This window comes from Anguilla rostrata, chromosome 15 (genome assembly GCF_018555375.3).
Source record: "Anguilla rostrata isolate EN2019 chromosome 15, ASM1855537v3, whole genome shotgun sequence".
NCBI classification, from domain to species: Eukaryota; Metazoa; Chordata; class Actinopteri; order Anguilliformes; family Anguillidae; genus Anguilla; species Anguilla rostrata.
Genome location: NC_057947.1, coordinates 2,414,685 through 2,442,516, shown reverse-complemented (window position 1 = coordinate 2,442,516; position 27,832 = coordinate 2,414,685). Strand labels below are relative to the sequence as shown.

General features: G+C 42.3%; 2 protein-coding genes across 7 annotated transcripts in view; one reads left to right on the top strand and one right to left on the bottom strand.

Moving 5' to 3' along the window:
* col18a1a (collagen type XVIII alpha 1 chain a) overlaps positions 1 to 16,286 on the top strand; it is a 56,037-nt gene extending 39,751 nt beyond the window's left edge. The window contains exons 25-42 of the mRNA XM_064311470.1: positions 126 to 185; positions 326 to 403; positions 506 to 541; positions 1,400 to 1,453; positions 3,370 to 3,429; positions 3,528 to 3,593; positions 5,895 to 5,922; positions 6,296 to 6,349; positions 7,140 to 7,174; positions 7,570 to 7,701; positions 7,885 to 8,070; positions 8,719 to 8,724; positions 9,915 to 10,043; positions 10,171 to 10,203; positions 10,343 to 11,056; positions 11,424 to 11,712; positions 13,419 to 13,497; positions 14,762 to 16,286. Of these exons, the coding sequence (XP_064167540.1) occupies positions 126 to 185; positions 326 to 403; positions 506 to 541; positions 1,400 to 1,453; positions 3,370 to 3,429; positions 3,528 to 3,593; positions 5,895 to 5,922; positions 6,296 to 6,349; positions 7,140 to 7,174; positions 7,570 to 7,701; positions 7,885 to 8,070; positions 8,719 to 8,724; positions 9,915 to 10,043; positions 10,171 to 10,203; positions 10,343 to 11,056; positions 11,424 to 11,712; positions 13,419 to 13,497; positions 14,762 to 14,975 (2,253 nt within the window). The 3' untranslated portion in view covers positions 14,976 to 16,286. The remainder of the gene's footprint in view (positions 1 to 125; positions 186 to 325; positions 404 to 505; positions 542 to 1,399; positions 1,454 to 3,369; positions 3,430 to 3,527; positions 3,594 to 5,894; positions 5,923 to 6,295; positions 6,350 to 7,139; positions 7,175 to 7,569; positions 7,702 to 7,884; positions 8,071 to 8,718; positions 8,725 to 9,914; positions 10,044 to 10,170; positions 10,204 to 10,342; positions 11,057 to 11,423; positions 11,713 to 13,418; positions 13,498 to 14,761) is intronic.
* Positions 16,287 to 16,497: 211 nt separating this feature from the next.
* The window catches only part of slc19a1 (solute carrier family 19 member 1), a 25,906-nt gene continuing 14,571 nt past the window's right edge, over positions 16,498 to 27,832 (bottom strand). For all 6 annotated transcript variants that reach the window (XM_064310140.1, XM_064310137.1, XM_064310134.1 and 3 more), the window contains 4 exons: positions 24,841 to 25,033; positions 24,358 to 24,499; positions 22,026 to 22,234; positions 16,498 to 20,076 (listed from right to left, as the gene is read on the bottom strand). In XM_064310140.1, coding sequence (XP_064166210.1) covers positions 22,037 to 22,234; positions 24,358 to 24,499; positions 24,841 to 25,033 — 533 coding nt within the window. In that variant the 3' untranslated portion in view covers positions 16,498 to 20,076; positions 22,026 to 22,036. The remainder of the gene's footprint in view (positions 20,077 to 22,025; positions 22,235 to 24,357; positions 24,500 to 24,840; positions 25,034 to 27,832) is intronic.

Sequence of the window (27,832 nt, the reverse complement as noted above, 5' to 3'; positions counted from 1 at the left end):
GAAATTTCTCTAAAAATAAAGTGAAGTGCTTCAATGGTCCATGGAGGTAGAGGTGGAGTTGTAAGAAAGCAGAACTGGGCCTGTACTCTGCACAGCTGGGTCTGAAATGTGCTGTTTCCCTACAGGGCCCCATCGGACCAAAGGGAGACCGAGGAGACCCTGGGCCCCAGGGCTATGGAGTCAAGGTAGGGCCTGAAGAGAAGCCTTCGTTCCACTTAAACTTACACTCAGAAAAGAGACACGCTTTTTGAGAGGGTGATTGTTCAGTTCAACGTAGCATTTTTCTTTCTTATTTTTCTTCTGCGATCCCTTTCCTTTCTTACAGGGGGAAAAGGGGGAACCGGGCCTGATCATCGGGCCCGATGGGAACTCTCTCCACTTCGGTGGAGGAGTAGGACAGAGGGTGAGTGTTGTAGGCGCACTTGTCTGTTCAGTTCCAGATTGTGGGTCATAGTTTCATAGTTCAGCATTCACACTCTGTTCATGATGACCTCTGTATCTTTAGGGTGAAAGAGGACCTCCTGGACCAGTCGGACCACCGGTTAGTGTATTTCACATTAAAAAAGTTCCAGAGTCTAAAACAAAAGATTACGAGCAAGTACTGAATGCCTAAAATGAAATTAAAAATTAAATAATTGATAGACATGGAAAACACAGACTATTTAAAACATTTTTTTAAAACCAATTTTAAGAAGCTTTAATTTCTCAGAATGTTCAGCAGCACACATTGGTATTATATTGCCAGATGGAACTCAGCTGGAAGCAAATCCAGCAGTAATGGTAAACCCTGCAATGAGTCAGAGCTACAGCGTTCGGTGTGGAATCTCATTGCATGCTAATGCAGCTAATATCCAACTGTGCGTTCTGGCTCATTGGGTTGGCTTTCTAGCTGGATCCGTTTTTAGCTTTGAAATGTGTTAGGACTAAGCACCGAATATATTTAGAGATCTGAGATTGAGAGTAGTGTGTTTTGTGTACTCAGCAACATTGAAAACTTTAAAGTAGAAAATCAGCTTGCTGGTCCAGTTTAATGGATTATACAAACATGGAGATCTCATATTTATTTATTTTAATAACTCCATACCTCGTATGCTTGCTATTTCTCTCGTGAATTTAAGGCTTAGTCATGCTGAAAGTGTCAACCATCTGCTCAAAGTTCTGATGACACTTGGACCACAGTGGATTTTCCAGAATGTTCTTTGGTGTCCTCAGGCTCTTACAATGCCAAAGCACTATACATCTTTGCTATAATGCAACATGATTATATATATATATATATATATATATATATATATATATATATATATATATATATATATATATATATATATATATATATATATACATGTATAGTAGCATGATTATCTTGTTTAGTATGATTAATTTTACATTTCTACAGGGACCATTCGGCCCTTCTGGCTTAAAGGGTGAAATCGGGCTTCCTGGCAGACCAGTGAGTATCTCAGTGTGGGGTTTAGTCCAGACAGACCAGTGAGTATTTCAGTGTAGGGTTTTGTCCTGCAGACCAGTGAGTATCTCAGTGTGGGGTTTAGTCCTGCAGACCAGTGAGTATTTCAGTGTGGGGTTTAGTCCTGGCAGACCAGTGAGTATCTCAGTGTGGGGTTTAGTCCTGCAGACCAGTGAGTATCTCAGTGTGGGGTTTAGTCCTGCAGACCAGTGAGTATCTCAGTGTGGGGTTTAGTCCTGCAGACCAGTGAGTATCTCAGTGTGGGGTTTAATCCTGCGGACCAGTGAGTATCTCAGTGTGGGGTTTAGTCCTGCAGACCAGTGAGTATCTCAGTGTGGGGTTTAATCCTGCGGACCAGTGAGTATCTCAGTGTGGGGTTTAATCCTGCAGACCAGTGAGTATCTCAGTGTGGGGTTTAGTCCTGCAGACCAGTGAGTATTTCAGTGTGGGGTTTAGTCCTGCAGACCAGTGAGTATCTCAGTGTGGGGTTTAGTCCTGCAGACCAGTGAGTATCTCAGTGTGGGGTTTAGTCCTGGCAGACCAGTGAGTATCTCAGTGTGGGGTTTAGTCCTGGCAGACCAGTGAGTATCTAAGTGTGGGGTTTAGTCCTGCAGGCCAGTGAGTATCTCAGTGTGGGGTTTAGTCCAGACAGACCAGTGAGTATTTCAGTGTAGGGTTTAGTCCTGCAGACCAGTGAGTATCTCAGTGTGGGGTTTAGTCCTGCGGACCAGTGAGTATCTCAGTGTGGGGTTTAATCCTGCAGACCAGTGAGTATCTCAGTGTGGGGTTTAGTCCTGCAGACCAGTGAGTATCTCAGTGTGGGGTTTAGTCCTGCAGACCAGTGAGTATCTCAGTGTGGGGTTTAGTCCTGCAGACCAGTGAGTATTTCAGTGTGGGGTTTAGTCCTGCAGACCAGTGAGTATCTCAGTGTGGGGTTTAGTCCTGCAGACCAGTGAGTATCTCAGTGTGGGGTTTAGTCCTGCGGACCAGTGAGTATCTCAGTGTGGGGTTTAGTCCTGCAGACCAGTGAGTATTTCAGTGTGGGGTTTAGTCCTGCAGACCAGTGAGTATCTCAGTGTGGGGTTCAGTGTGAATATCTCAGTGTGGGGTTTAGTCCTGCAGACCAGTGAGTATTTCAGTGTGGGGTTTAGTCCTGCAGACCAGTGAGTATCTCAGTGTGAGGTTTAGTCCTGCAGACCAGTGAGTATTTCAGTGTAGGGTTTAGTCCTGCAGACCAGTGAGTATCTCAGTGTGGGGTTTAGTCCTGGCAGGCCAGTGAGTATTTCAGTGTGGGGTTTAGTCCTGCAGACCAGTGAGTATCTCAGTATGGGGTTTAGTCCTGCAGACCAGTGAGTATCTCAGTGTGGGGTTTAGTCCTGGCAGACCAGTGAGTATCTCAGTGTGGGGTTTAGTCCTGGCAGACCAGTGAGTATCTAAGTGTGGGGTTTAGTCCTGCAGGCCAGTGAGTATCTCAGTGTGGGGTTTAGTCCAGACAGACCAGTGAGTATTTCAGTGTAGGGTTTAGTCCTGCAGACCAGTGAGTATCTCAGTGTGGGGTTTAGTCCTGCGGACCAATGAGTATCTCAGTGTGGAGTTTAGTGTGAGTATTTAATAGTACTCATGACAAGATGATGAATACTGTTTACAAATGTTATAACATTTTGGCTTGTATTCAATTAAGTCCTTAAATTTGACTAAACACTTGTTAAATATTTCTTCATGAACCAAGTTTGGCAAGTTAGTTTTCATCAACTGTGAAGAAAAAAAAATAATGCTTTCAGTTGTTAGTCAAAGTTAAGGACAAATGGATGTGTCTGTGACTGAGTGCTTTCAGTTCCCACAGAAGTGTATGTTTGAAAGGCAGATTCACCCTTGTGCTTTAACGTGATGTTCGATTGCAGGGCCGTCCAGGGGTGAATGGGTACAAAGGGGAAAAAGGAGAATCTGGCTACTCGCTTCCTGTGAGTATGATATTAAACCCAGGTGAAGAGGTAATGATATAATTCTGAATTTAGCTAAAAGTATAATGACCTTGAGACATTTTATTGATGCATTTCAGGGTCCTGCAGGCCCCCCCGGACCTCCAGGCCCCCCCGGGCCAGAACTTCCTGTGGACAGGTTCAATGTGAGTTTGAGCTGTGTTTACATGTGCAGTATGGGGTGTCGCCTGAGCCATGTCTAACAGTCAAACAACACTCAAAAAGTCTAAATGGCATCTGTGGGAATGTTGCTTCAAACCCATCACGAGTATCACAAACACTTCTGTAGACCAGGAGAAAATGCAATACGGGGCAGAGGTAGCTACGGAGAATAAGAATGGCTTTTTTCTGTTTTTGGTAGGTAGTTTTGTTAATTTCATGTAATTCCATTAGTCCTGAAATTTAGCCCAGATAAGACCCATATGTAAGTGATCTAGTTGTGTCAGATATATTACCGTATGCTGACCGTGGTCTGCAATTCACTTAAGATAATAATAAAATATTAAAAATTAGGTTTTAATATTTAAAACATGTTCAGAACATTTTATCTACAGTACCATAAAAAAATATTTGATTTTGCATTTTTGTCAAACTGAATGGTTTCAAGATCTTTAGACAAAATTCAATATTTGCATTCGTCGCTTGTAAAAAAGACAAATCCTGAGTAAGCACGAAACACATTAAAAAAATGAATTTAATGAAAAAAGTTTTCAAACACCCATATGAAAAAGTAATTGCCCCTTAAACTTAATAACTGGTTGCACAACCTTTAGCAGCAATAACTGCAACCAAATGATTCTTATAATTTCATATTAGTCTTTTGTATCACTGTGGAGGAATTTTAGCCCACTCTCCTTTGTAGAACTGCTTTAATTCTGGCAAATTGTAAAGTTTTGTAAACCATTCAGTGTAACAAATATGCAATAATAGAAGAAATCAGGAAGGGGGCTAGTACTTTTTCACGGCACTGTATGTATAGTCTGGAGAAAAACACATTTTCAACGTACAAAAATGCCAAGTTACTTGCACATTCAAAGAAATGTCTATTCGCACTTGCGAAATCTAGGCCAGCCATTCAAAGTATTGATATCAAAATGACACCAAGTTACAAGAAACAATATTGGCTATTCAATCTTACAAACATATGTGTGGATGGGTTTGTAAGATTCAATTTTTATCTAATATGCCTCAATATTAAAATTATTATCTTACCACCCCCCCCCCCCTTTTTGTAGTATGAATGATTGTATTTTTCTTGGTATTAATATCTGTTTGTAAATGCTGCTAGGGAAATGTCCCCATTTGGATAATTAAGTAATCTATCTATGTGTGTATATAGCTATGTACAGTATTTATTTTAAGTTGACAACCAAGCATAAAAATATGCTGTGGGTATTTTCTGTAGGTATTCACCGGCAGTTTCATACATTCATTGAAATGTCTTGCATGAGGCAATTTTTTTAAATTTAATTTACACTTACCTACGTAAATGTCCAATGGGAAGACATGTTCTTTGTGGGCCTGGAGCATTGGTGATGATGTAATCAGGCAGAAGAAGGAGGAAAAAACACAAAATACCCTAGGTTTGGGGCTTTATTGTGCGGATGTGTGAAGTTGTTTGTGAATTCTGTCTGTTGAAATGAGTTCAGTCGGTACAGAAATGGAGGTTTTTAAGGGCTGAGAGTCTGTGGTCATTGCGGTTATTTCTGTAGGGAACCCTGAAAAGTGCCTGCCATCCCAATAGTTGATTAAAGTCAGTGTGAGGAATTGAATCATAGGATGATCTGTGAGAAGGTTAAGCGTCTGTGGTTGGGTTTAGGCTGACTGTGTATAACTGTTAAGCTGTTGGGGTTAATAGGAGGGAAATGCTGGGGGTCAGTTTAACTGTCTACATACATGTTTCTCACAGAGCCCCAGCTATGACCTGAGGAGCTGTACTCTGTACTGTACTCTAGGTGGTTATGAAAGGCAAAATAGTGATGAACTTATGAAATGGTGTTATTTAGGTAGACAAATTCAAACTATATGCCTGCAGACTACATGGGCGGGCACGGTGGCATAGTGGTTAGCACTGCTGCCTCGCAAAAAGGAGGTTCTGGGTTCGAATCCGGGTCCGACCGGATCCTCTCTGCGTGGAGTTTGCATGTTCTCCCCGTGTTCGCGTGGGTTTACTCCGGGTACTCCGGTTTCCTCCCACACTCAAAGACATGCATGTTAGGTGCGCTCCTGCAGGTGCCCTTGACCAAGGCACTGGCCTCAGAACTGGAATTGGTCCCCGGGCGCTGCACTGCAGCTGCCCACTGCTCCTAAGTAACTAGGATGGGTCAAATGCAGAGGACAAATGACCCCACGGGGTTCAATAAAAGTATACCTTACATCTAATCTTAAGCGCTATACCGTGTGTAAAAATTCTTACAGCTCTGCCTTTGTCTGTCACTCTGTTACAGCGCTATGACGATGCACGGTTTTACCCAGGTGAGTCCAGCTTTTTTTCCCTTCCAGATCCTGCTGATTGAGTTTTATTCATATTTAAATAATCCAGCTCGAGAGGGAGAGCATGCAGACCCAAACACCACGGTCTGAGAACTGAAGATGGATGCCCGTATTTCACCGTACTTAACAGGGTCAAGGCTGGGCCTTCACTCATAAAGAGCATGTGTAGCTTCTGCAGGTTTTGTCGTGCCGTGCAAATGAAAGTATTTGATCAATAAAGCCTTACAGAAATTAACGACGTGAAAAAACGGGCTCAATAATTTGTGTCATAGATAATACTGTTCTTCGACAGCCGGCATGCAGTTTAAAATGTATGGATGAGAAAATGTATTTTTTAAATGCTTTTAATTCTCAGCCACAAAGGGGGATAAAGGTGACCGTGGAGAACCGGGCATTCCTGGAACAGCAGGTGAGATGTTTTACCTGTATGCTACAGGTAATTAATGCAAACATTTTTTTTAAAAAGAAGGCAATTCGAAACTCATTTGGTGTGTTCTGTTGCCCTCAGAATAATTCACATGATCCCACTTTAATGTGTCAGAAACACATTTCTGTCATGTGGAAAAGACAGTTTGAAGTGATGATGTCATCGCGACCCAGCAATTCTCAGGTCTCGTCTCGGGAACCACGTAGTCTCCTATGATGAAAGCTGAAGGAAGAACAGACATTCAATAAAAATAAAATAAAGAATAAAATATTTTTGAAAAAACTAAGGGGGCGTGGCTACATACTGCATCTCAAACGCTGTACTACTGGGGTGTCCAATCTTATCCGAAAAGGGCCGGTATGGGTGCAGCCCAGCACTGATTCCCAGCACACCTGATTCTGCTTATCAGAGTCTTGATTGAAGACCATGATTAGTTAATTGGTTGAATCAGGCGTCATAGTGCTGGGCTAAAACGAAAACCTGCACTCACACCAGCCCTTTCCGGATAAGATTGGAAACCCCTGCTCTTCTGCACTGAGTGGGCGTGGCTTCCTCGGCCAAATGTGTCACTCAAGCGGATTGTGTCAGGAGCAGGGTCAGGTCCAGTATCTAGCAGATTGTGTGCTGCTAATGTTTTCATATTACCAGTGTACTGATAAAAGTAGCATTGAAGTCAGATGTTTGGGTGAAGTTCCCTGTATGTTGCGGCTTCGTTTCAGTCAGGAATGTTTTATGTGCTCGGACTCTGACTGAATTATTCTCACTCCACAAGGTCTGGGCTCTGACTTCGACATTTATACACTGAAGGTGAGCTCAGCTGCGTCTCAGACTGGCTCTAACCACTTATCCATTTTGTCTGCTTGCTCTGAACTCCCATCCCCACACTCTTTTATACATAGTTACTTTAGGATCGTATCATTGGCATGCTGTATGGTTTTTATAGATGCTAACTCTATGAATCTATCATGGTTCCAGGTTGGCATGAGTTAACATACTGTTAATTTAATTAGTACATTAGTGATGTCGCAGTTATACTCACAGACCTGAGAAGGTTGTTAGCCAGGTCTGCAACTATCTTTCACATAACCTTCTCTGTATGGGCTCTGGCTGAATGAATGTAATGTGATGTAATGTTATGTAATGGCATGTGATGTAATGTAAGTTCAGGACAGAGCAGTGAAGTGAAATGTGTGCCTGTCCAGAGCCAGTTGAAAGGGGAGCAGGGAGATCCTGGACTCAGGGGGGAGAAAGGAGAGCCGGGCGGTGGCTACTACGACCCCCGCTACGGCGGCGTTCAGGGCCCCCCCGGCGTTCCCGGAAACCCAGGACTGCCGGTAAGAGGCTGGGCGGAAGGTGGCGGGATTCCTGGGAGAACCCGTCGCTCTCCGGATGGGGGGTGATGGTGTTGCGGATTCGGAGACTGCGTTGGGTGGGGTGTGGTGCAGTATCGGAATCGCGCTCTCGGTGGGGGTGGTTAGATGTCTCTGAGTACGTGCCGCTCTCCTGCCTTTCCCAAGGGACCGAAAGGAGACTCCATCCCCGGCCCCCCGGGGCCACAGGGCCCACCAGGAAACCCAGGAGTTGGTTACGATGGTCGCCAAGGGGCCCCAGGGCCACCGGGGCCGCCAGGGCCCCCAGGGTCCCCCTCACTGCCAGGGGCCTACAGACCTACACACCGTAAGCACTATACCTCACTCACCCACTCACTCTAATAACTAACCCTAACACTACAGACCTACACACCGTAAGCACTATACCTCACTCACTCCTAAACTACCTAACCTACAGACCTACACACCGTAAGCCTTACTCAGACTACCACAAACTACCAACCGTAAGACCTACACTCGTAAGCACTACCATCACTCACTCACTCACTCTAATAACTAACCCTAACCCTACAGACCTACACACCGTAAGCACTATACCTCACTCACCCACTCACTCTAATAACTAACCCTAACCCAATTTTGCTTATTCCCGAAGTCATTCAGAATGAGGTGATGACTTACTGCTTTACAAGCACTGATAATAGTTTTAACCTCTTACTGTCGAAAGTGACGAATAATCGGATGTTGATATCTCCATTTCATGTCGAAAGTGACTGAATAATAAATGTAGTATCTCCGTTCATTCGAACTAACACGTAATGCTAGTTATATCTCTGTATCAACAGTACTGAATAATAGTATGTTGTATCTCGTTCAGCGAAGTAAGATAACTGGTATTGGTATCATCTTTCATCAAGTGACTGAAATAACTGTAGGAACCGTTCACTCGTATAAAATACTGGTCTGCCTCGCTTCGCTAGCCTATCCTGGACCCTGGCCTGCCCCTGGAGCTGACATTCTTCAGGGGTGAGTGCAAGGAAGCAATGAACTGTAGGAGAAGTACAGTGATATCAATTACTGAATGAGAAATGGACACTAATTTATCAAAGAGACAGGATATATATATATATATTCTAATTTGCTTGTTGGGACATTTTTGTCAAAAATGGGAGTCTCATTATTTGAGTCTGTGAGCCAACAAACCAGAAAGTTCTGTACTTCGCCTAATTTAACTGCTCATTCACAGCCCTCACAAGCAACATTTTCTTTTGTATCACACAATTCACCAGTTAAGTTTGATCGCTTTTTAAAGGAGTACCATGGTGATTTTCACACTTTCTCGGTTTTATGTGCTATTTGCACAAGAGGCATTGAAGAAACACAATGAGCAAAGTATTAAATATGTCCGTTCTGTATTTTTTGGAGAAATATGCGTTTTAAATTCATCGTCCTATTTTCAACCGGTTGAGAGAGTTGTCATTTTGCTACGTCACGAATACAGTAACCACTCCTATTTCCACGCCCCGTAAAGAAATCTGACAGGACACACCGCCCTGCTGTTCAGACAATGCAACTATTTGACTAACGTTAGGTTCACTTAAATTAGAGTGCCTTTAGATTATTTCTGGTTATATTCATTTAGCTAGCTAGCTAACGTTAGCTAGCTAGGAGGTTTGCTTTCATAAGGCAATGTTATCGATAACGTTAGCTTGCTAGTTTGCTTTTATGAGGACGTTATAGTTGTGCTTTATTTAATTGCTACAGATAGCAAAAATTATAACTGATATAAGTCAAGTCTTACTAGTATCTATGATACTATATATTACTAAGTAGCTGTTGTGAAATTCGTCTCCAAAAGAGGGCGTATCATGGGTAGTTGTAACGGAGCCTGTCATCGTAGCAACTACGTTCCATAACCACGCCAAGGTTCGGTGATTTTAGTGGAATTTAGCTAAAAAAGTTTAAAGTACATTGAAGACTGAATAAAAAAAATGCATTTGTTTTTGTTCCTGAAACAATGCAAATGTCACGTTCAACCGGCTCCTTTAAGGGTTGAGGGTTTTTTGTGATTCCCTCTAAGAAAATACAGTGCTGTGTAATAACCTGTCAATGGCGATATGCAGAAATGAAGATCGGTCGATCAATGGCTTGATTACGGTCTTTGAACTAGATGACTAAAGGCCTGCCCGTGTCGTTTTCGCCCTCGTATCCGGCAGGTGACGGTGCTGAGGTCGTACAACACCATGCTGGCCACTGCGCGGAGACAGCAGGAGGGGACGCTGATTTTCATCGAGGACCGCGCCGACCTCTACATCAGAGTCAGAGAAGGAATCCGACAAGTCATAGTAAGGACCCGTCCGCAGAACAGCAGCTTCCATTCACGCGAACTACGCTTTACCTTCCTACATCCTGACGAGAGATGAAGGGTGTTTCACAGTGTAATATGTTGTTTTTTTGTTCATTTTATTACAGCTTGGGGATTACCAGGCTTTCTCTAGAGATCAGGTGAGTTTTCATAACACAGCAGAAGGCTGTTGTAGAAGGCTGAGTTAAAATATTGGGCGAGTGTATACAGTATGTGCTGCATGGTTAAAATGGGACATTTCCATCAACTGCATGCTAACGTAGCGATCTCTGTGTTCAGGAGAACGAGGTTGCTGCAGTCCAGCCGCCCCCTGTGGTCCACTACGAACCGGAGAATAACCCCAACAGTGGCGCTGAGCGCTTAGCAAACAGTGGTCCTGAGAACCAGCCTCTCCAGCCCCCACCTCAACGCCCAGAGGTCCCCAACAGTGAGCCCAGTCAGCCAGAAAGTCATTACCCCAATCCCCACAACCCCTCTGACCACAATCCCCACAACCCCTCTGACCACAATCCCCACAACCCCTCCGACCACAATCCCCACAACCCCTCCGACCACAATCCCCACAACCCCTCTTACCCCAATCCCCACAACCCCTCTGACCACAATCCCCACAACCCCTCCTACCACAATCCCCACAACCCCTCTAACCCCAATCCCCACAACCCCTCTAATCCCAATCCCCACAACCCCTCTAATCCAGATCCCAGATACCCCTCTAATCCAGATCCCAGATACCCCTCCCAGCCTGACCCACAGTACCCCTCCCAGCACGATCCTAGACACCCCTCCCAGCACGATCCTAGATACCCCACCCATCCTGATCCCAGATACCCCTCCCAGCCTGATCCACAGTACCCCTCTCAACCAGATCCCAGGTACCCATCCAATCCGGACCCGCGGTACCCAGAGACCCGGCCCCATCACCATCCCCAGCACCGGCCAAGGCCCCCGGAGCCACAGCCTGCCGCACACGAGCACACGTCAGGTCCAGGAGTGAGTACCTGTCCTCGCTATACACACACACGCACACTGCAACTGCACGCACACCACGCACACGCACAGCCAAACAAGCACGCACCACCGCACACCAGCACCATGCACGCACGCACACACACACACGCACACACACCGCACAGCACACCACACAAACACACACACACACGCACACACACACACACACACACGCACACACACACTCACACGCGCGCGCACACACACACACACACACACACACACACGTTTGATCCAGGAATTCGCACCTGCCCTCACTATGCATGTTTGTTTATTTGTTTGCTGAAGTGGGAACCTCCTCCCGCGGCGCTGCCTTGTTTTCGGTTTCAACGCTCGCTTCTGTCCTCAGCTGCACCTGATTGCTCTCAACACCCCCCAAGTGGGTAACATGCGCGGGATCCGGGGCGCGGACTACCTGTGCTTCCAGCAGGCGCGCGCCGTCGGGCTCAAGGGCACCTTCCGCGCCTTCTTATCGTCCAAGCTCCAGGACCTCTACAGCATCGTGCGCAAGTCCGATCGCGACAACCTTCCCATCGTCAACCTCAGAGTAAGCAAAGCTCCTGTCCCTCCACACCCTGAAATCGCTTTAACTGGTCTGCGTCGTGTCTGCCTCCCCTCTCCGCGGGGACCTGCCCAAAGCTTCTTCCTGTTTCCTCCAGGAACTTTGTCCTTGCTCCTGTTCCTTAAGTAAGGAACAAACCATGACGGGCTATCCCATTATTGGAAAATAATGTATGGGGGGGGGGGGGGGGTGATGCGGCCGAGGCAAAGCCGAGGTCGCTTAACCACCACTGAAGTACAATGACTATATGGTTCTTCAATTTTTGATTTATTGATTATAGCCCAACGAATAATCTCGCGCGTTTGGGCATATTGTTTTACTGTTGTCAAGCAAAACTCTAGTTGGTAGTTCTATTTGCACTGTTGTTAAGCAAAAACCTCTGGTCGTTAATTCATTTTTGTCATTTTTTAAGAAAACTGCATAAAACCATAACTCAATCAAATTCATCTGCCTAGCTCTGTCTTGCTTTTTAAAATGGTGTGGTCAAGCAGTGTAGACATCTCTGAAGACCCTCTGAAACCGGATTTGAATACTAGCTAGCTTTATTATAGGTTCCCGGTCACTTGTCACCTAGCCGATATTATAATTCAGCTGGGTTTTGGGTCAAAGTGGTTTCACGGCACGCTTGTTATCCCGGCTAGCTAGCTAACTATTGAATTATATTCAAAACAGCGGTTACTATAAACGCAATCATTCACAAAGATACGGAAGAAAATGCGTCCCGTTGCCATGAGTTAAATACGGAACGCCTATTCTACTGTCCAAATAAGGGACGATTCCGTATTTTGCGGGATGGTTGGCAACCCTAAATGAAGCCAGTTACTAGAACTGTGATTCAACGTTGCCATCAATAGTGAAATTGGACATTGAAAATGGGAGGGAATGTAACATCAATTCAAAATCCAAAGAATAATGTTGCTGTTTAAGTGCTTTAGAATGCTGGATTTTGTAGTGCATTAATTTTAGAACTGTTAAAAGGCCGAGGTGTCCCTTTACTGAGAATTAAATGCACACTCTTGGACCAATCAGAATTGAGTTTTCAGCCATTGTGTGAACTTACTTATGGGGACCTGGGGCCCAGAATCTCCATAAAGCGCTTAGAGATGCTGGTCCTTTGTGAAATGAGCAAACAAAACTGAACCGAAATATGCACTGCTGCTAATGCTATCTCCTGTCTTCAGTGCCCCATGACTGATAGTATGCACAGACCTGTTTATGAGGACCTGCCATGTCCTTTATAAATAAAAAGTGTATCACTGATAGTATGCACAGACCTGTTTATGAGGACCTGCCATGTCCTTTATAAATGAAAAGTGTATCACTGATAGTATGCACAGACCTGTTTATGAGGACCTGCCATGTCCTTTATGAATGAAAAGTGTATCACTGACAGTATGCACAGACCTGTTTATGAGGACCTGCCATGTCCTTTATAAATGAAAAGTGTATCACTGATAGTATGCACAGACCTGTTTATGAGGACCTGCCATGTCCTTTATAAATAAAAAGTGTATCACTGATAGTATGCACAAGGACCCATGTTTATATGAGGACCTGCCGCATGTACCCATCTTATAAATAAAAGTGTATCACTGATAGTATGCACAGACCTGTTTGATGAGGACACCATGCCATGTCCATTTATAAATAAAAGTGTATCACTGATAGTAGAGCACTCCTGTGTCTGATCTGGCTCCTGCCTTTAGGACAGCTTAAGACTGTCTAGTGTTGTAGTAGACAGCTGGAGGACTGCCACGTGTATCAGAGAGAGTGGGCGTTAAGTGGACGCAGGATGGCGAATGAAGGACGGCGTCCCCATCTACTCTTTCGACGGAAGAGACATCCTCAGAGACAGCGCTTGGTGAGTCCCTGGCCCGGGTTCGAATACTCGCTTCCAAAGTCACTGCCGATTGGCTGGGCGAGGCTGCAGCCATATTGTCTTCACCTTTGCTCTGTATATTCGGTAAAGGAAGGAAGGGTGCGGCTTTTGAGGTTTTGGATGCAGCCAACGTTAGGCTGGTAAAGGTCGACTTGAGAATTCAACTAGGACTCTGGAGTGACTGCAATACAGATGCTGTCACAAGAGGCTCATGTTTGTGGTCAATTTAGAGATTTAGGTCAGCTTCACACAGTGAAACTTTGTGCAGGCTTGTGGAAAAAGTTGCATAGAAGTGATATTTTCACGCAATTTTAGTTACACAATGAGATTGAAAAATATGAACATTTCACATTTTGAATCGTCTCATAATAGTTACTTTCTATCAACTCTTGAGTTTCATTTATTTGTATGTGCAGTGATGCTTGCAGATTTTTAGATAACACTGTCCAAAAAATGAAGCATGTGTGGGTTAATGTTGACTTTCTGAAATAGGCCTACCTACAGTACAGCTAATATTAGTCTGTGGGTTTCTTTGTTGACAATGATCAACTGATAGACTTGCTTGCTAGTTAACAATGTGTCATTAATGTTATTCTAATTTACTTCTGGCTAGCTAATTTTGCTGATGTCCACACAAGATCTAAGTAAAACATATGACTGCATTTAGGCTACCAATCTTGCATAAACTCGATGACTGTTATCTCCTTTCCGAAAGACCAGATCACTTGTCTTTAGTCTTTTGTCGCTTCTGTCCATTTCTTCTTTAAATGATTTCAATATACTGCAGCTGTCTGTCAGCTCGACTTTCCAACAAACTTTGATGTATCTGGCTGTTGCATGAAACTAGTCTTACTAAGAAGAGTTGCAAACAAGTTTAAAGTGAGCTGCACCTTTACAATGCCATGGTACACTGGTGACCTTCGACCTTTACAAGGTGCTACTCAAATGCAAAAAAGTTTCAAAGGCACAAAAGTTGCACAAAAATTGCAGTGTGTCTCTTTAGACATCAAAGCACTTAACATCGTCTCATGAAGATTAATTTGAGACATATCGTCCTCCATAATGTTATTACAAAGCAATCCTTTGCGTAATTTTGGAAAATCCTATTAATCTAGTTGTGATGCTGGATTTAAGTGCCTCGATTCCTCCAGAAGTATAAATCACTGGGGAGCTCGGAAAAACCTCGTTGTTAAGGTACACTGGTGACCTTCGACCTCTTGGTTGACGTTTCCTGTTTTGTGTGAAGGCCGCAGAAGATGGTGTGGCACGGCTCCAGCAGCAGGGGTCACCGGCAGACGGATAACTACTGCGAGACGTGGCGCATGGAGGATCAGGTGATGACGGGCATGGCGTCCTCCCTCCAGGCTGGGCAGCTGCTCGAGCAGGCGGCCAGGAGCTGCTCCAGCCGGTACATTGTCCTGTGCATCGAGAACAGCTACATCGCACAGTCCAAAAAATAAACCCCGCCTCTTTCTCCACCTTAACCTATCACAGCTGACCAAGCAGGGCCTCCCCACTTTAACCCCGCCCCCTCCAAACACACACACACACATGCCCTTTGAACTGGCTCTGCGACTCCTCCCTAGCAGAGACGAGGCTTCTTGTCTCCTCTTCCCCTCCGTAATGCCAAAGAGATGGATCTAACAAAAAAGGCGTTTGCTCTGTCACGAGGCGTGGGCACATATTTCCTAAAGGGGTGAACGATAAACAGAAGAGAAGCCAACCTTGGCGGTGTTTTAAAATTGTATCTGGTTTAAATTTTGTATATGAAATGGTTGTTGTTCGTGTTTTTTTTTTTTTTTTTTGTCGTTACTTTTTAAGATGTCTTTTAATTGGTATATTTAACCAGTTGTAGCTATAATTTTGTATAACACTTCAGATTTTTTGTTTTTCATTTTTATTCTTCATCTATGGACTGTGGAATATTGAAGGGCAGCGCAACCTTCAAAGAATATTTTAACTATAAAAAAAAAGCTATTAAAAAGATATTTATTTTTCAACTGAGACAACAGGAAATACAATTTGGGGGGAAAAAAAGTCATTTTTAGATTTAAATTAGCTCTAGCCCATTACTGAGGCAGAAAACAGTTTGTTGAGAAAATAAAATGTGAATGTGCATGCAAGCCAATGCATCCATAAGCATTTCCTGATGGGAAATTGAGGTCTACTTCAGATATTACAAACCCCAAAAATGGCCAACCCCCACCCCCCCCCCACTCCCAAAAATATTGCTATGCTTTAATGTATGGGGTCAGAGGCATTTTGTGACATCATTTCTGGCTTTTCATTGTTAATTCATATGGAAGTATATGTCCCATTTTTATAATCCAAACTCTGCCTTAAAATGTCGTAATGCAAGCAAGGGCATAGCTGATGCATACTCTGGAATAAAAATAAAAATATTTATATTTTCCCATGTTAAGTGCATACGAGCTTCAGAAACAGAGTAGCATTTGGAAGGGTCAACTGACCGACTAATCGAGCACGTTTTGCACCGCGGAGTTGGCGTCTGCCATGTTTTGGAAGCGGCTCGAACCCGTTCCAATGCAGCTCTGCTCTGCGTGAATGCCCCGGTGATATATGGGTAAAAGATGTGTGATGAAGACTCTCCTGCATTAGTTCCTCGTGGAATCCCCTTCAGACCGACTCAGGCAATCCCGCTGAGGTGTTCCAGCACAAACACAATGAACCTGTGGATCTCACTTCTTTTTGTAATCAGTATGTGCTGTACCATTTCTCCCAGGCACTGAATAAATGAATTTTGTCTTTCACGACTCTGTTTTGGTGCTTTTTCCTGGCAGATTTTCAGCAGCGGAAATAAACTTTTTTTTTTTTTTTTTTAATTGTAAAAAGAAATTAGGAATTCATTGACTGTTCATCTGCATCATTTAAATGCAGGTCCAGTAGACCTTAATGAAGTACTTGGACAAGCATCTGATTAACTTTGCTTAAACAAAGGGGGGGGGGGAAGCAAACACACAATCCTTTTTGGAATCGTTTATCTGTAAATCAGTACAAATCAAAAATGTTATTTTTACAGCAGTAACACTTGTAGTTAGTTATTGGTTCACAGATTAAGGCCAGTAACACTGGAGATATAAGGACCAAAAATCCCCTCATCTATCATAAAAATAAAAAAATAAAAAAAATGTTTTAATCTAATTCAAAGGAAACACTGTACGGTGTGGAAAAAAAATAAGAAGCTTGTTCTTTTCAAAACCGCACGATTGTCAGCTTCTACAAACAGCACAGCGGTCACTGACATTCACTGATTCAGTTCCAGCATTAAGTAGATACATCTTCACTAGAGCCCGACCGATGCCAGATTTTTGGGTCCGATGCCGATCCCGATTTTGGAGAATCCTAGCCCACCGATTACCAATGTTCTGACCGATATTTTGTCAAAAAGTGCAACATTTTCAAATTAATTTAAAAAACCTATATTTTATTAAAGTTTCTATATTTAAGAACATTTAACTTATAAGCAAACAAATAAAAATAAACACACAAAGAACTTTTTAGATAAAAAAAATGTAAAAGATGATATTAAATTAAATATATATATTAACACCATCTTTAAGAGTGTGAAATCAAAATAACTCCACACCTTGCTTTTACTCCTTTCTTTTCCAGCCATCTAAAAAAAATTAATTTTCCAGTTTCAAACATGTATTTTTATGAATATTATTATTGTTGTTATTATTATTATTAATTAGTTATTATTTCTTAGTATCTATTCTCAGTACTCTCAAAGAGTAAGACTATCTAGCGAGCTTCCTTGTCCATAAGAATTCGGTGGTGAAAATAACTACAATGCGCTCTGACGCACGACTAGATGACACACTCGCTCGCAATAACGCATTAGCTATTGACACAGCCTCATTATTTCTTATTATATATTCTCAGTAAGTCAAATGAATTATATTTTCTTATTTTATTTCTACTACATGATCTCAAAGAGTAAGACATTATCTAGCGGAGCTAAAGAATGAATCAAGTGTAACGTTAGATGAAATTAAATTGACTGGATGAAATACGTGAAAAAAAAACTACAATGCGCTTTCGTGCAGGTTACCCGCGCTAACTGTTGATTGATTCACTTCTCCAACAGCAATCCTTCTCTCATGTTATCACGACAAAGCTAGATAACATGGCTTAAAATGATCCACGTCAGAAGTGTTTTATCGGCGTTTTTACTGTCTGGTTAGCTTGCTACGATGACGCGTGACTAGATGACACACTCGCTTGCAATAACGCATTGACACAGCATCATAGCTAATATCATTATCTCAGATAAAAAACCAAATGTGTGATGCATTCAATCACCATTTTATTTTGGCTGGTTATTTATTTGAGAATACAGCGATGTCCTCTGGAAATGTAGATCCTACGCTGCTTATGTGCTCACTTCCACTTCATAAAGGCTTGCTAGCCAGCTAGCTTGCTAAAGTGAGCCAAATACGTTAGCTAGCTCGCTCGATGATGAGGATTGATAAACATAGTGGTCGTATAAACGCATTTAATTAAAAACTTTCACTAAATATACATACCTTTATCGCGGCAATCAAATCTGTGCAGACAAGTCTTGCAGTGGAGAATACTGGATGAGGCACGAGTGACAAACGTCTTATTACAGAAGTAGCGCAGAAGTCAGAAGTCAGATGCTGCAGTTCACACTTGTATTAGAGCTCCCTCTACTGGATAATTCTAGTAAATTACAACGTTCGAACAGACAAGTACAGATAAATAATCATTGTTTTTTTTTGTTTATTATACTTATTTAAAAATCGGGACACATCGGCGGCATCGATCCTGATGTTGTCAAAAAAGTCAAATAATGGCCGATATATAGGCCAAACCGATATATCGGTCGGGCTCTAATCTTCACATTACCGCCACTGTCTGCATTGCTTCAGAAACAACGTATAATTATCACTAATAATAATTCACTAATTGTAATGATACCAATTCACTAATAATAATTCACTTGGACTGGGGATGATCCCATCACTGTGAAAAAATACGAATAAAAGTGAAATAAACAGCAGTGAATCACAGCACTGCAAAGCTTCTTGTGCTCAGGTGATGTTAAATTTATGAAATATGGCAGTAAGCCTTCTGAAATATTTACAAACCTGGGTCAAATACTATTCTACACTTTACTGATCTTGTCTGGTGCATTGGAACCAATGAAGTACTCTCAAAAAGTTCAAAACCCGCCTCTGGTCATATTGGCAGGCTCAATTAAACCAGGCAAGATCAACAGAGCACAGAAAAGTATTTGAATCCAGAAATTTGAATACAACCAACAGAAAAGAATGGGCCTCAACTGTTACAGAACACTGCACAATTTAAAAATCAAGACTATAAAAATTCCTTGATATTCAGTATAAAAAAATAATTCATGTTCAGCATTACAAAATAGGCTGGTACACCTGTTACACCATCTTTCCTGTGAGCCTCCTAGTAAATAAAACTTGATTGTTTTGTATATGTGGTCCAAAGGGCAAAAAAAAAAACACAAAATGAATACATTCTGATTTTGTTCAGTTCTTAAAAAATATTTCATTCAAAACCAACCTGAACAACTGACTCCAATTGGGAATGATAGATATTGGAAGACCTCCATTCAGCTGAAATGCAAGTATCACAGGAAAAGAAAATACACAAATATAAAAGAAAATATAACGTGTACATCTTGTCCCCTAGATTATACATGCTGGTCTGCCACACTGAGAATCCCCACCAGGAAAGAGCTAAGTCAAGTCACCCGTCTTGACTTTCATCAGTAATCTGCACAGATGCATACTGCCATATCTTGGCACTTACCAATTTATATGCTTCATATTCAAGGAAAATTGTAACAGTGGACCATTCATTCATATTAGTCCCTATGGTTATCAAAAACTGAAATTGTTCTGAAAATTTGAAATTCGACATTTTAATTTATAATTTTTGCATGTTTAAAGCTATGAGCAGTAAGCTCACTATGGTAAATCTAAGTTGGAACCATGATTAGTGAGCACTATCCTCATTGCTACAGGCTTTCTGGGAGTTAAATCAAAATCCTGCGCATCGCGAACATATTGTGGGGGGGGTGGATGTCCCCACCAACATGGAAATATCTTGGAAGAAAAAATAAAATGGAAGATCTTTGCCCAAGGTCCTTTACCATATAAACCTTGAGTATTGTAAAGGGGGGTAAACAGATACATAAATTTAAGATATCAAAATAAAATACTACAGTATTGCTACTTGGATTCTTGTGTGTTCTAATTATTCACTCATACAAATCACTGCATGAACACATGTCAGCCTATGGCAGATACCAGGCACATTTCACATTTCTGATCAAAGCAGCAGCTGCTATCCTATACCGACATGAATGATCAGTCGGACCGAAACGGGAAATCCAGAGTTTGGCCTTTCGGTCCCAGGATGTTCCCGGCCCTTCTCCTGTCTTTGCCCACTCTTCCACAAAATGGCCTCCGTCTGGTGGTCCGTCGCAAGGGGAGGATCCACACCAGCACCCAGGACCTCGCGAGACCAAGCGGCCACTTTCTGCAGGGAAAACACAGTTCTCAGCCACGGATTATGAGCAACGTGAGCATGGTCTGTTCTCCTGTGTTTCAACCGTTTAACTTTATAAACAGGAAAATAATCCTTTCGATTATTTTATAATAATGATAATAATTTATTATATTATAATAATAATTTCCTTTTGATGTAGTGTGCCACTTCAGAACAGGAGAGCTGGCGGGCAGACAGGGCGTGTCCATTCTGTATTGGATATTTACAAGCTCATTTCTGATTGGCAGTCCCTTATCTTAATACCTGTGGTACTGATTTCTATTGTTTCTCTCGTAAAGCACTTTGAGCTGAATTTTATGATATGAAAGTTGCTATATAAATAACGTTTTTATTATTATTATTACAGGGTTCATACACTTTTTCACCAATGATTTTCAATGACTTTTCCATGACTTCTCCACAACCTTGAACTGAATTTCCATGACCAAAACAATGACTTTATCTCAGCGGGACGATTTAAAATTATTTATTGTAACACTAAGTAAAATTAGGTCTGCATCTGAAACATATGGTGCCTCTCTAAAACAAATAAACACCAGACAGACACACTTAGATACATTCTCTCATATTTTAATTCGAATAGTTTAACATTTTGTCAATGTCTCAAACAGGGCTCGAAATTGCGACCATTTTGGTCGCATATGCTCCCAAAATTTAATCTGTGCGACTTCGAAATATAATTGGGAGCATTTGTGCGAGTGCAAATAATTGTTCTGGTGCAACCTTTTTTTTTTTCTTTTTTCAGTCGAACGTCTCTTCCTCTGTACATTCGCTAGTTAGTACACTCAGTATGTGCCTTGTGAGCTGACGGTGACCCTTCTAACCAATCGTGAGCTTGACATTCTTTAATGCTGATTTTAAATTGGTTAATATTAGCCTTCAATCACTCCCTTTTGCAGCGCTCCACTGTCACGCGACACAGAGAGCTAACACGTTAACTAATGTTACCCGAAGACAAAAGTTTATGTTCAATTTATTAGCGTTATCGAAAGCTGAAAAGTTGAAGCGAACGATTGCAGCATTTTTTTTAAAACATTAACGTAGTGTTTTGTGTAGCGACCCGGTTGAAACAGCTAATTTCTCCGATGCAGTTTACTGGCGGTTGATTCAATTAGCGGTATTAATGTGACGAGAAGCGCTTTGTCGTTTGAATGCATAACACGCAATTCCTTGAAGAGTCGACACATTTTAGGCGTGACAGTTTAACTGTTACTTGTAAACCGTACTGTTATATTGTCGTTTTTTATCAATAAAAAATCTATTGCCTATATTGTTGGTGCTCCTTACATTTTGGTGGGTGCTCCTAACTTTTTGAAATTGGGAGCACCAGAGCTACCAAGTAAAAAAGTTAATTTCGAGCCCTGATATATTATTAAAGCTGCACTTCCCTGGCATATTGTTGGCACAGTAGGGCCTACGTTTACTAACTGCTACATCAGCAGAAGCGTGCCTGTTGGGCGTGCCTGTAAACAGACTGAGCCAGACTGAATTAACTTCTCACACCACCAAAATACCGCAAAGGTTTTTGAAAACTTTTCAAAAAATATAATTTTCCATAACTTTTCCAGGGCCTGGAAATTGCATTTTAAATTTCAATGACTTTTCCAGATTTTTCATGACCGTACGAACTCTGTTAATAATAATAATAATAATAATAATAATAATAATAATAATAATAATAATAATAATAATAATATTAAACATGCAATGCTGATTGGTTAAAATGCCTTATAAATAAATGCATTTGTCTAGACAAATTTGAAATCTTAATATAGTGGACAATACATGAACTCCGTTGCATTTAAGGATATATGGATGGATGAATAAATAAATATCATTTTTGGATCTTTGTCTACAGCCAATTAAAAAAAAGAAAAGTCAACTAACAGCCCGTGGGCTATGAAGAAAGCCACACCCACCACAGCAGCACTCAGGCCTTCACGCCCGTCCCATTGGCCAGACACTCTGTCTCACAGGCGTCCATCTCCATGGGGCTGAGCTCAGTGGGCGTGGCCTCCTCTGCAGCCCCGCCCCCTCTCTCGTTGCGATAGTGCTTGAAGATGACGTAGGCCGCAGCAGCCAGGTACAAAACCGTGAGCAGAGTGAAGTAGAAAAAATACACCAGGAACTGCAAAGAGATTTAAAGAGACACTTAGGCACATAATATATCCTCTGAACACAGGTAACATTCACATGAACGCAGGGAACAGATACTTCAGTGCCAAGTCTGCTGAGAAAAAAATATATAAATCAGTCCTCACTGAAAACTTCAATTTTATCAGTGCTGGTTTGCAGTGATTTTCTAATTTTTTGGTTGTTTTCCAGTAATAAAACCCCAATAACTACATATAAATCAGACACATAGCTTGGAGTCAGAGATGTAACAGTATGAAAATTTTATACCACGATTATAGTGACCAAAATTATCACGATTATCAGTATTATCGCGGTACTGTTAAAATCTGCTGAAAATGTTCAAAAAGTACTGATACACACACTGAAATCATTTCACCATTTCAAGTTTTATATTGAAAACCACATATAAAATTAGCAGCACTGTGCACTTTTTGTTTGTATAAACATTAAAATAATAAAAAAACATTAAACATAGCCAATAACTTATGTAAACATATGAAAACCATATCAAATGTGCATTAACATTAAAGATGGCACCGAGTGGCCATGAGAGGTAACTGCACTTTGTGCATATTGCAGATAAGAAAACAGCAACCAAAAAGACATTTCTCCACATTCTATGCTCAAGTAATGATATGTAGTCTTTTACAGATTGCACAGCTCTGGTTGTGCCTGAGCAGAAGAGCTCGTAAGGGCAATTTCACTGTTTCATGCATCGCTGTTGGGAGGGATTTCTGTTGTTCAGCCCAACTCTGTGAACCACGTAGGCTACTGTATATGCTTTGATGACAGGGATATTGAGAGTTCATCTAATTCCCCAATCCTCCACCCACAACATATTCCCCCCGCTCCCAAAAACAAATAAAATGAATAAAAATAAATATTCCTCCATTACAACACATTCAAAGATTCTAAAGGACAGTTCAGATCAATGATTCACGAGACGAAACTGTTTTAGAATGTTGCAGAGAAAATTGCAGCGGTGTGAACTGGTTAGTTTCAGAGCGTCTGAAGCCGTTGCTTGGGGTCTCAAAAGACCCACCTTGTCAAATCGCCAAGTGCAGTTTTATAACTTTTACAATCAGTCGTCTTGGAATTTTGCAAGTTGCATCCAGTCTCGTTGCGAATCACTGATCTGAACTGGCCTTAAGACAACTAGGCAATTTCTCTGGTTTAACGGGTTATTTTCCAGCCTGAAACGGTGCGATGGTATTAGTAAACGGCTACACGTGTCATCTAACTTGCGAGTAGTTGGCTATCTCCCTGAATACAAATGAAATGGTTTTTAACAGAAAATAACAATTATAAAGGCTATTTTATCCACGGAAACGGCTATACAAAAATGCTAAATAAACGTTGTGGTCGTGAAAATGGAATGTCGCTGACAAAAAATAAAAAAGTTCGCTCTGTCTGCATCGATTCGGGCTGGGAACGAGCCGTAAGAGCGCAATAGGACACTGCCGTTGTACCCTTGAGCAAGGCACTTAACCTGGATTGCTTCAGTATATATATCCAGCTGCATAAATGGATACAATGTGAATGAATGAATGAATGAATGAATGAATGAATGAATGAATGAATGAATGAATGAATGAATGAATGAATGAATGAAGAATGAATGAATGAATGAATGAATGAATGAATGAATGAATGAATGAATGAATGAATGAATGAATGAATGAATGAATGAAACCCAAGGTTGCATGCTGCGCCTGGGTCTGGGAGACTATTGCTAAATTTGGTTGATGCTGGACAGTCTGGACAGTATTTACCGTGAGTTTTTCAAAGCGCGGTAATCAAACACGGTTTTAATGATGATTAAAATTTGAAACGGTAATACTAACCGTCGGGAATTTTACCGTGGTCATCATTAAAACCGGTAACCGTTTCATCCCTACTTGGAGTAGGCACAATTACACCAGCTTTGTGGAGGAGAGCAGTGACTAAAGTGGGCAGTTAAAGGGGAACTTCACCCTATGACCAATCACTGAGAGCAGACTGCTGAGCGCAGGGGGTCTGTGGTTTAAAATGTCCCCAGTAAACCCGGAGCGGTGATACAGCAGCTTGTGTGTGGTGTTCTGCTTGGGCTCGGCCCAACGGCGGGATCGGGCCTACCTGAGGGTGGACAGGAAGTCCGAAGCCCCGCTTATCCGCCACGATGAGGGTGATGATGGTCTTCAGAATGGTTCCCAGGAGGGTGTTCACCCCAAACACCAAGGCACACATTTCTTTAGATAGATTTGAGGCTATCTGGAACCTGCAGATCACAGGGGTTAGGACACGCGTTCCGCCACCATTTCCCTCGGTCAGTATTCCAGCTTCAAAATGACGGCACTGAAATTAGTCCACTGCTGGCACAATAAACGCCCAACTTCACCGTGTCCAAAAATAACCAGTTTTTTTTTTACTGCGGCATGCCAAATCGGTGTGTCTGATACTGAAGCTCTGGAAGGGCGTGGCATGTCTGACACTGAAGCTCTGAAAGGGCATGGCATGTCTGATACTGAAGCTCTGGAAGGGCGTGGCATGTCTGATACTGAAGCTCTGGAAGGGCGTGGCATGTCTGATACTGAAGCTCTGGAAGGGCGTGGCACTCACGTGGCAATGGGCACCAGGAACTGGTAGAAGCCCCTGAAGAAGGAGTAGGCCACGTAGCACACCCAGATGTTGCTGGTGGTGCCCATGAGGAGCAGGAGGCCGGCCTGCAGGGCAGTGTCCACCCCAATCACCAGCTCCCCCCACAGGTTCCACCGGATCTTCACAAAGCCCGCCGAGAACGACGTTATGGCGCCTGTGTGGAAGCAGAGGGGCCGCTCGATCAGGACCGGAGCGCCAAACACAGCGCACCTCAACTACCTAACCTCAGCACGGGACCCCAACACAGCACACCTCAACTACCTAACCTCAGCCTGGGACCCCAACCCAGCGCACCTCAACCACTGCACCTCAGCCCGGGACCCCAACACAGCGCACCTCAGCCCGGGACCCCAACACAGCACACCTCAACTACCTAACCTCAGCCCAGGACCCCAACACAGCACACCTCAACCACCTCAGCCCGGGACCCCAACACAGCACACCTCAACCACCTCAGCCCGGGACCCCAACACAGCACACCTCAACCACCTCAGCCCGGGACCCCAACACAGCACACCTCAACTAGAGCCGACCGATATATTGGTTTGGCCGAGATATCGGCCATTATTAGACTTTTTTGACGACATCGGGATCGGCAGTTATGCCGCCGATGTGTCCCGATTTTTAAATAAGTATAATAAACAAAACAAAAACATTGATTATTTATCTGTACTTGTCTGTTCGAAGGTTGTAATTGCTATTTACTAGAATTATCCAGTAGAGGGAGCTCTAATACAAGTGTAAACTGCAGCAGCTACTTCTGTAATAAGACGTTTGTCACTCGTGCCTCATCCAATATTCTCCACTGCAAGACTATGTTTATCAATCCTCATTATCAAGCGAGTGAGCTAGCTAACATATTTGGTTCACTTTAGCAAGCTAGCTGGCTAGCAAGCCTTTATGAAGTGGCAGTGAGCACATAAGCAGGGTAGGATCTACATTTCCAGAGGACATCGCTGTATTCTCAAATAAATAACCAGCCAAAATAAAATGGTGATTGAATGCATCACACATTTGTTTTTTAATCCGAGATAATATTAGCTACTATATGATGCTGTGTCAATAGCCAACGCGTTATGGCAAGCGAGTGTGTCATCTAGTCAGGCGTTATCGATGCAAGCTAACCAGACAGTAAAAACGCCGATAAAACACTTCTAACATGGATCATTTTAAGCCATGTTATCTAGCTTTGTTGTGATAACATGAGAGAAGGATTGCTGTTGGAGAAGTGAATCAACCAACAGGGTGACCTGCACGAAAGCGCATTGTAGTTTTTTTCACGTATTTCATCTAGTCAATTTAATTTCATCTAACGTTACACTTGATTCACTCATTAGCTCCGCTAGATAATGTCTTACTCTTTGAGATCATGTAGTAGAAATGAAATAAGAAAATATAATTCATTTAACTTACTGAGAATATATAATAAGAAATAATGAGGCTGTGTCAATAGCTAATGCATTATTGCGAGCGAGTGTGTCATCTAGTCACGCGTCAGAGCGCATTGTAGTTATTTTCATCACCGAATTCTTATGGACAGGGAAGCTCGCTAGATAAATTCTTACTCTTTGAGATCATGTAGTAGGAATAAAATAAGAAAATATAATTAATTTACTGAGAATAGATACTAAGAAATAATAACAAATGAATAGCAACAACAATAATAATATTCATAAAAATACATGTTTGAAACTGAAAACTGATTTTTTAAAATTCATTTTTTATAGATGACTGGAAAAGAAAGGAGTAAAAGCAAGGTGTGGAGTTATTTTGATTTCACACACTTAAAGATGGTGTCAATATATATATTTAATTTAATATCATCTTTTACCATTTTTTTTATCTAAAAGGTTTTTTGTGTGTTTATTTTTATGTTTGCTTATAAGTTTTCCAAATTGATTTGAAAATGTTGCACCTCAGCCCGGGACCCCAACACAGCGCACCTCAACCACCGCACCTTAGCCCGGGACCGGGTGGGTAACGAAAACAGTATTATCTGCTGCTCCACTTTTATATGTGAATGTCTCTGAATCCACTTTTATATGCAAATGTCTGTGAATCCAGTTTTATATGTAAATGCATGCAAATCCACTTTTTATATCCACTATCAAACATTAATTTTCCCTTGTGGGTAAATTAACATAATTAAATCATTTAAATCACAGAAATCCATGAGGGCAAAACAGCATGTTGTACAAAATTGCAAAAACATGAAGATGAATGAACTGCATACATTTATACATAAATTCTACAACTGCTGACGCCCTGTGGAGATTGCTGGTACTGCAGCAGCATGCTACGCACTGTACAGTAGAGATTACATTACAGGCATTTAGCAGACGCTCTTATCCACAGTGACTTTCATAACTTTTACATAGCAGTTACATTAAATCCATTTATACAGCTGGATAAATACTGGCGCAATGCGTGAACACATTAAAGCAGGGCTCCGCCCACGGCCTTGGCCTCGCGCAGGACTTTGACATCTTTATACCGGTAAGCCTGGTTGCCATGGCAGCGGGAGATCGCATGGCCAAGCCACGCCCCCTCGCTCCCAGCGACACAAATGGGCTCTGAGCTCAGCGGGGCTTGAGTGACAGAGTGCCCTGTGCACTCCACGGAATCGGGCCGACCCCCACGGGCTGTCACCTGCATATTAAAAACATTCTGCCCTGACAGAGTCACCAGACAAAACGTTTTTATTTATGCGCTTTCTGAACGGCCTAACCTGTCTGTAACACTGGATTTGTGTGTGGGAAGGGCAACTGCCTTTGGACCCAGATGCCTTGATCTGTTCTCTTGAATGTAAATGAAAGTGATCCAACCGGGGTCACAGAGTGCAGTCCACTGCGCGAACAATAAACAAACGCTGCGCTTTTAAACAGCTCTCAGCCGGAGTTTAAACCACTAGACCGCAGAACCGAGGAATAGGGCCCAGCTGCTCCAGTTGGGG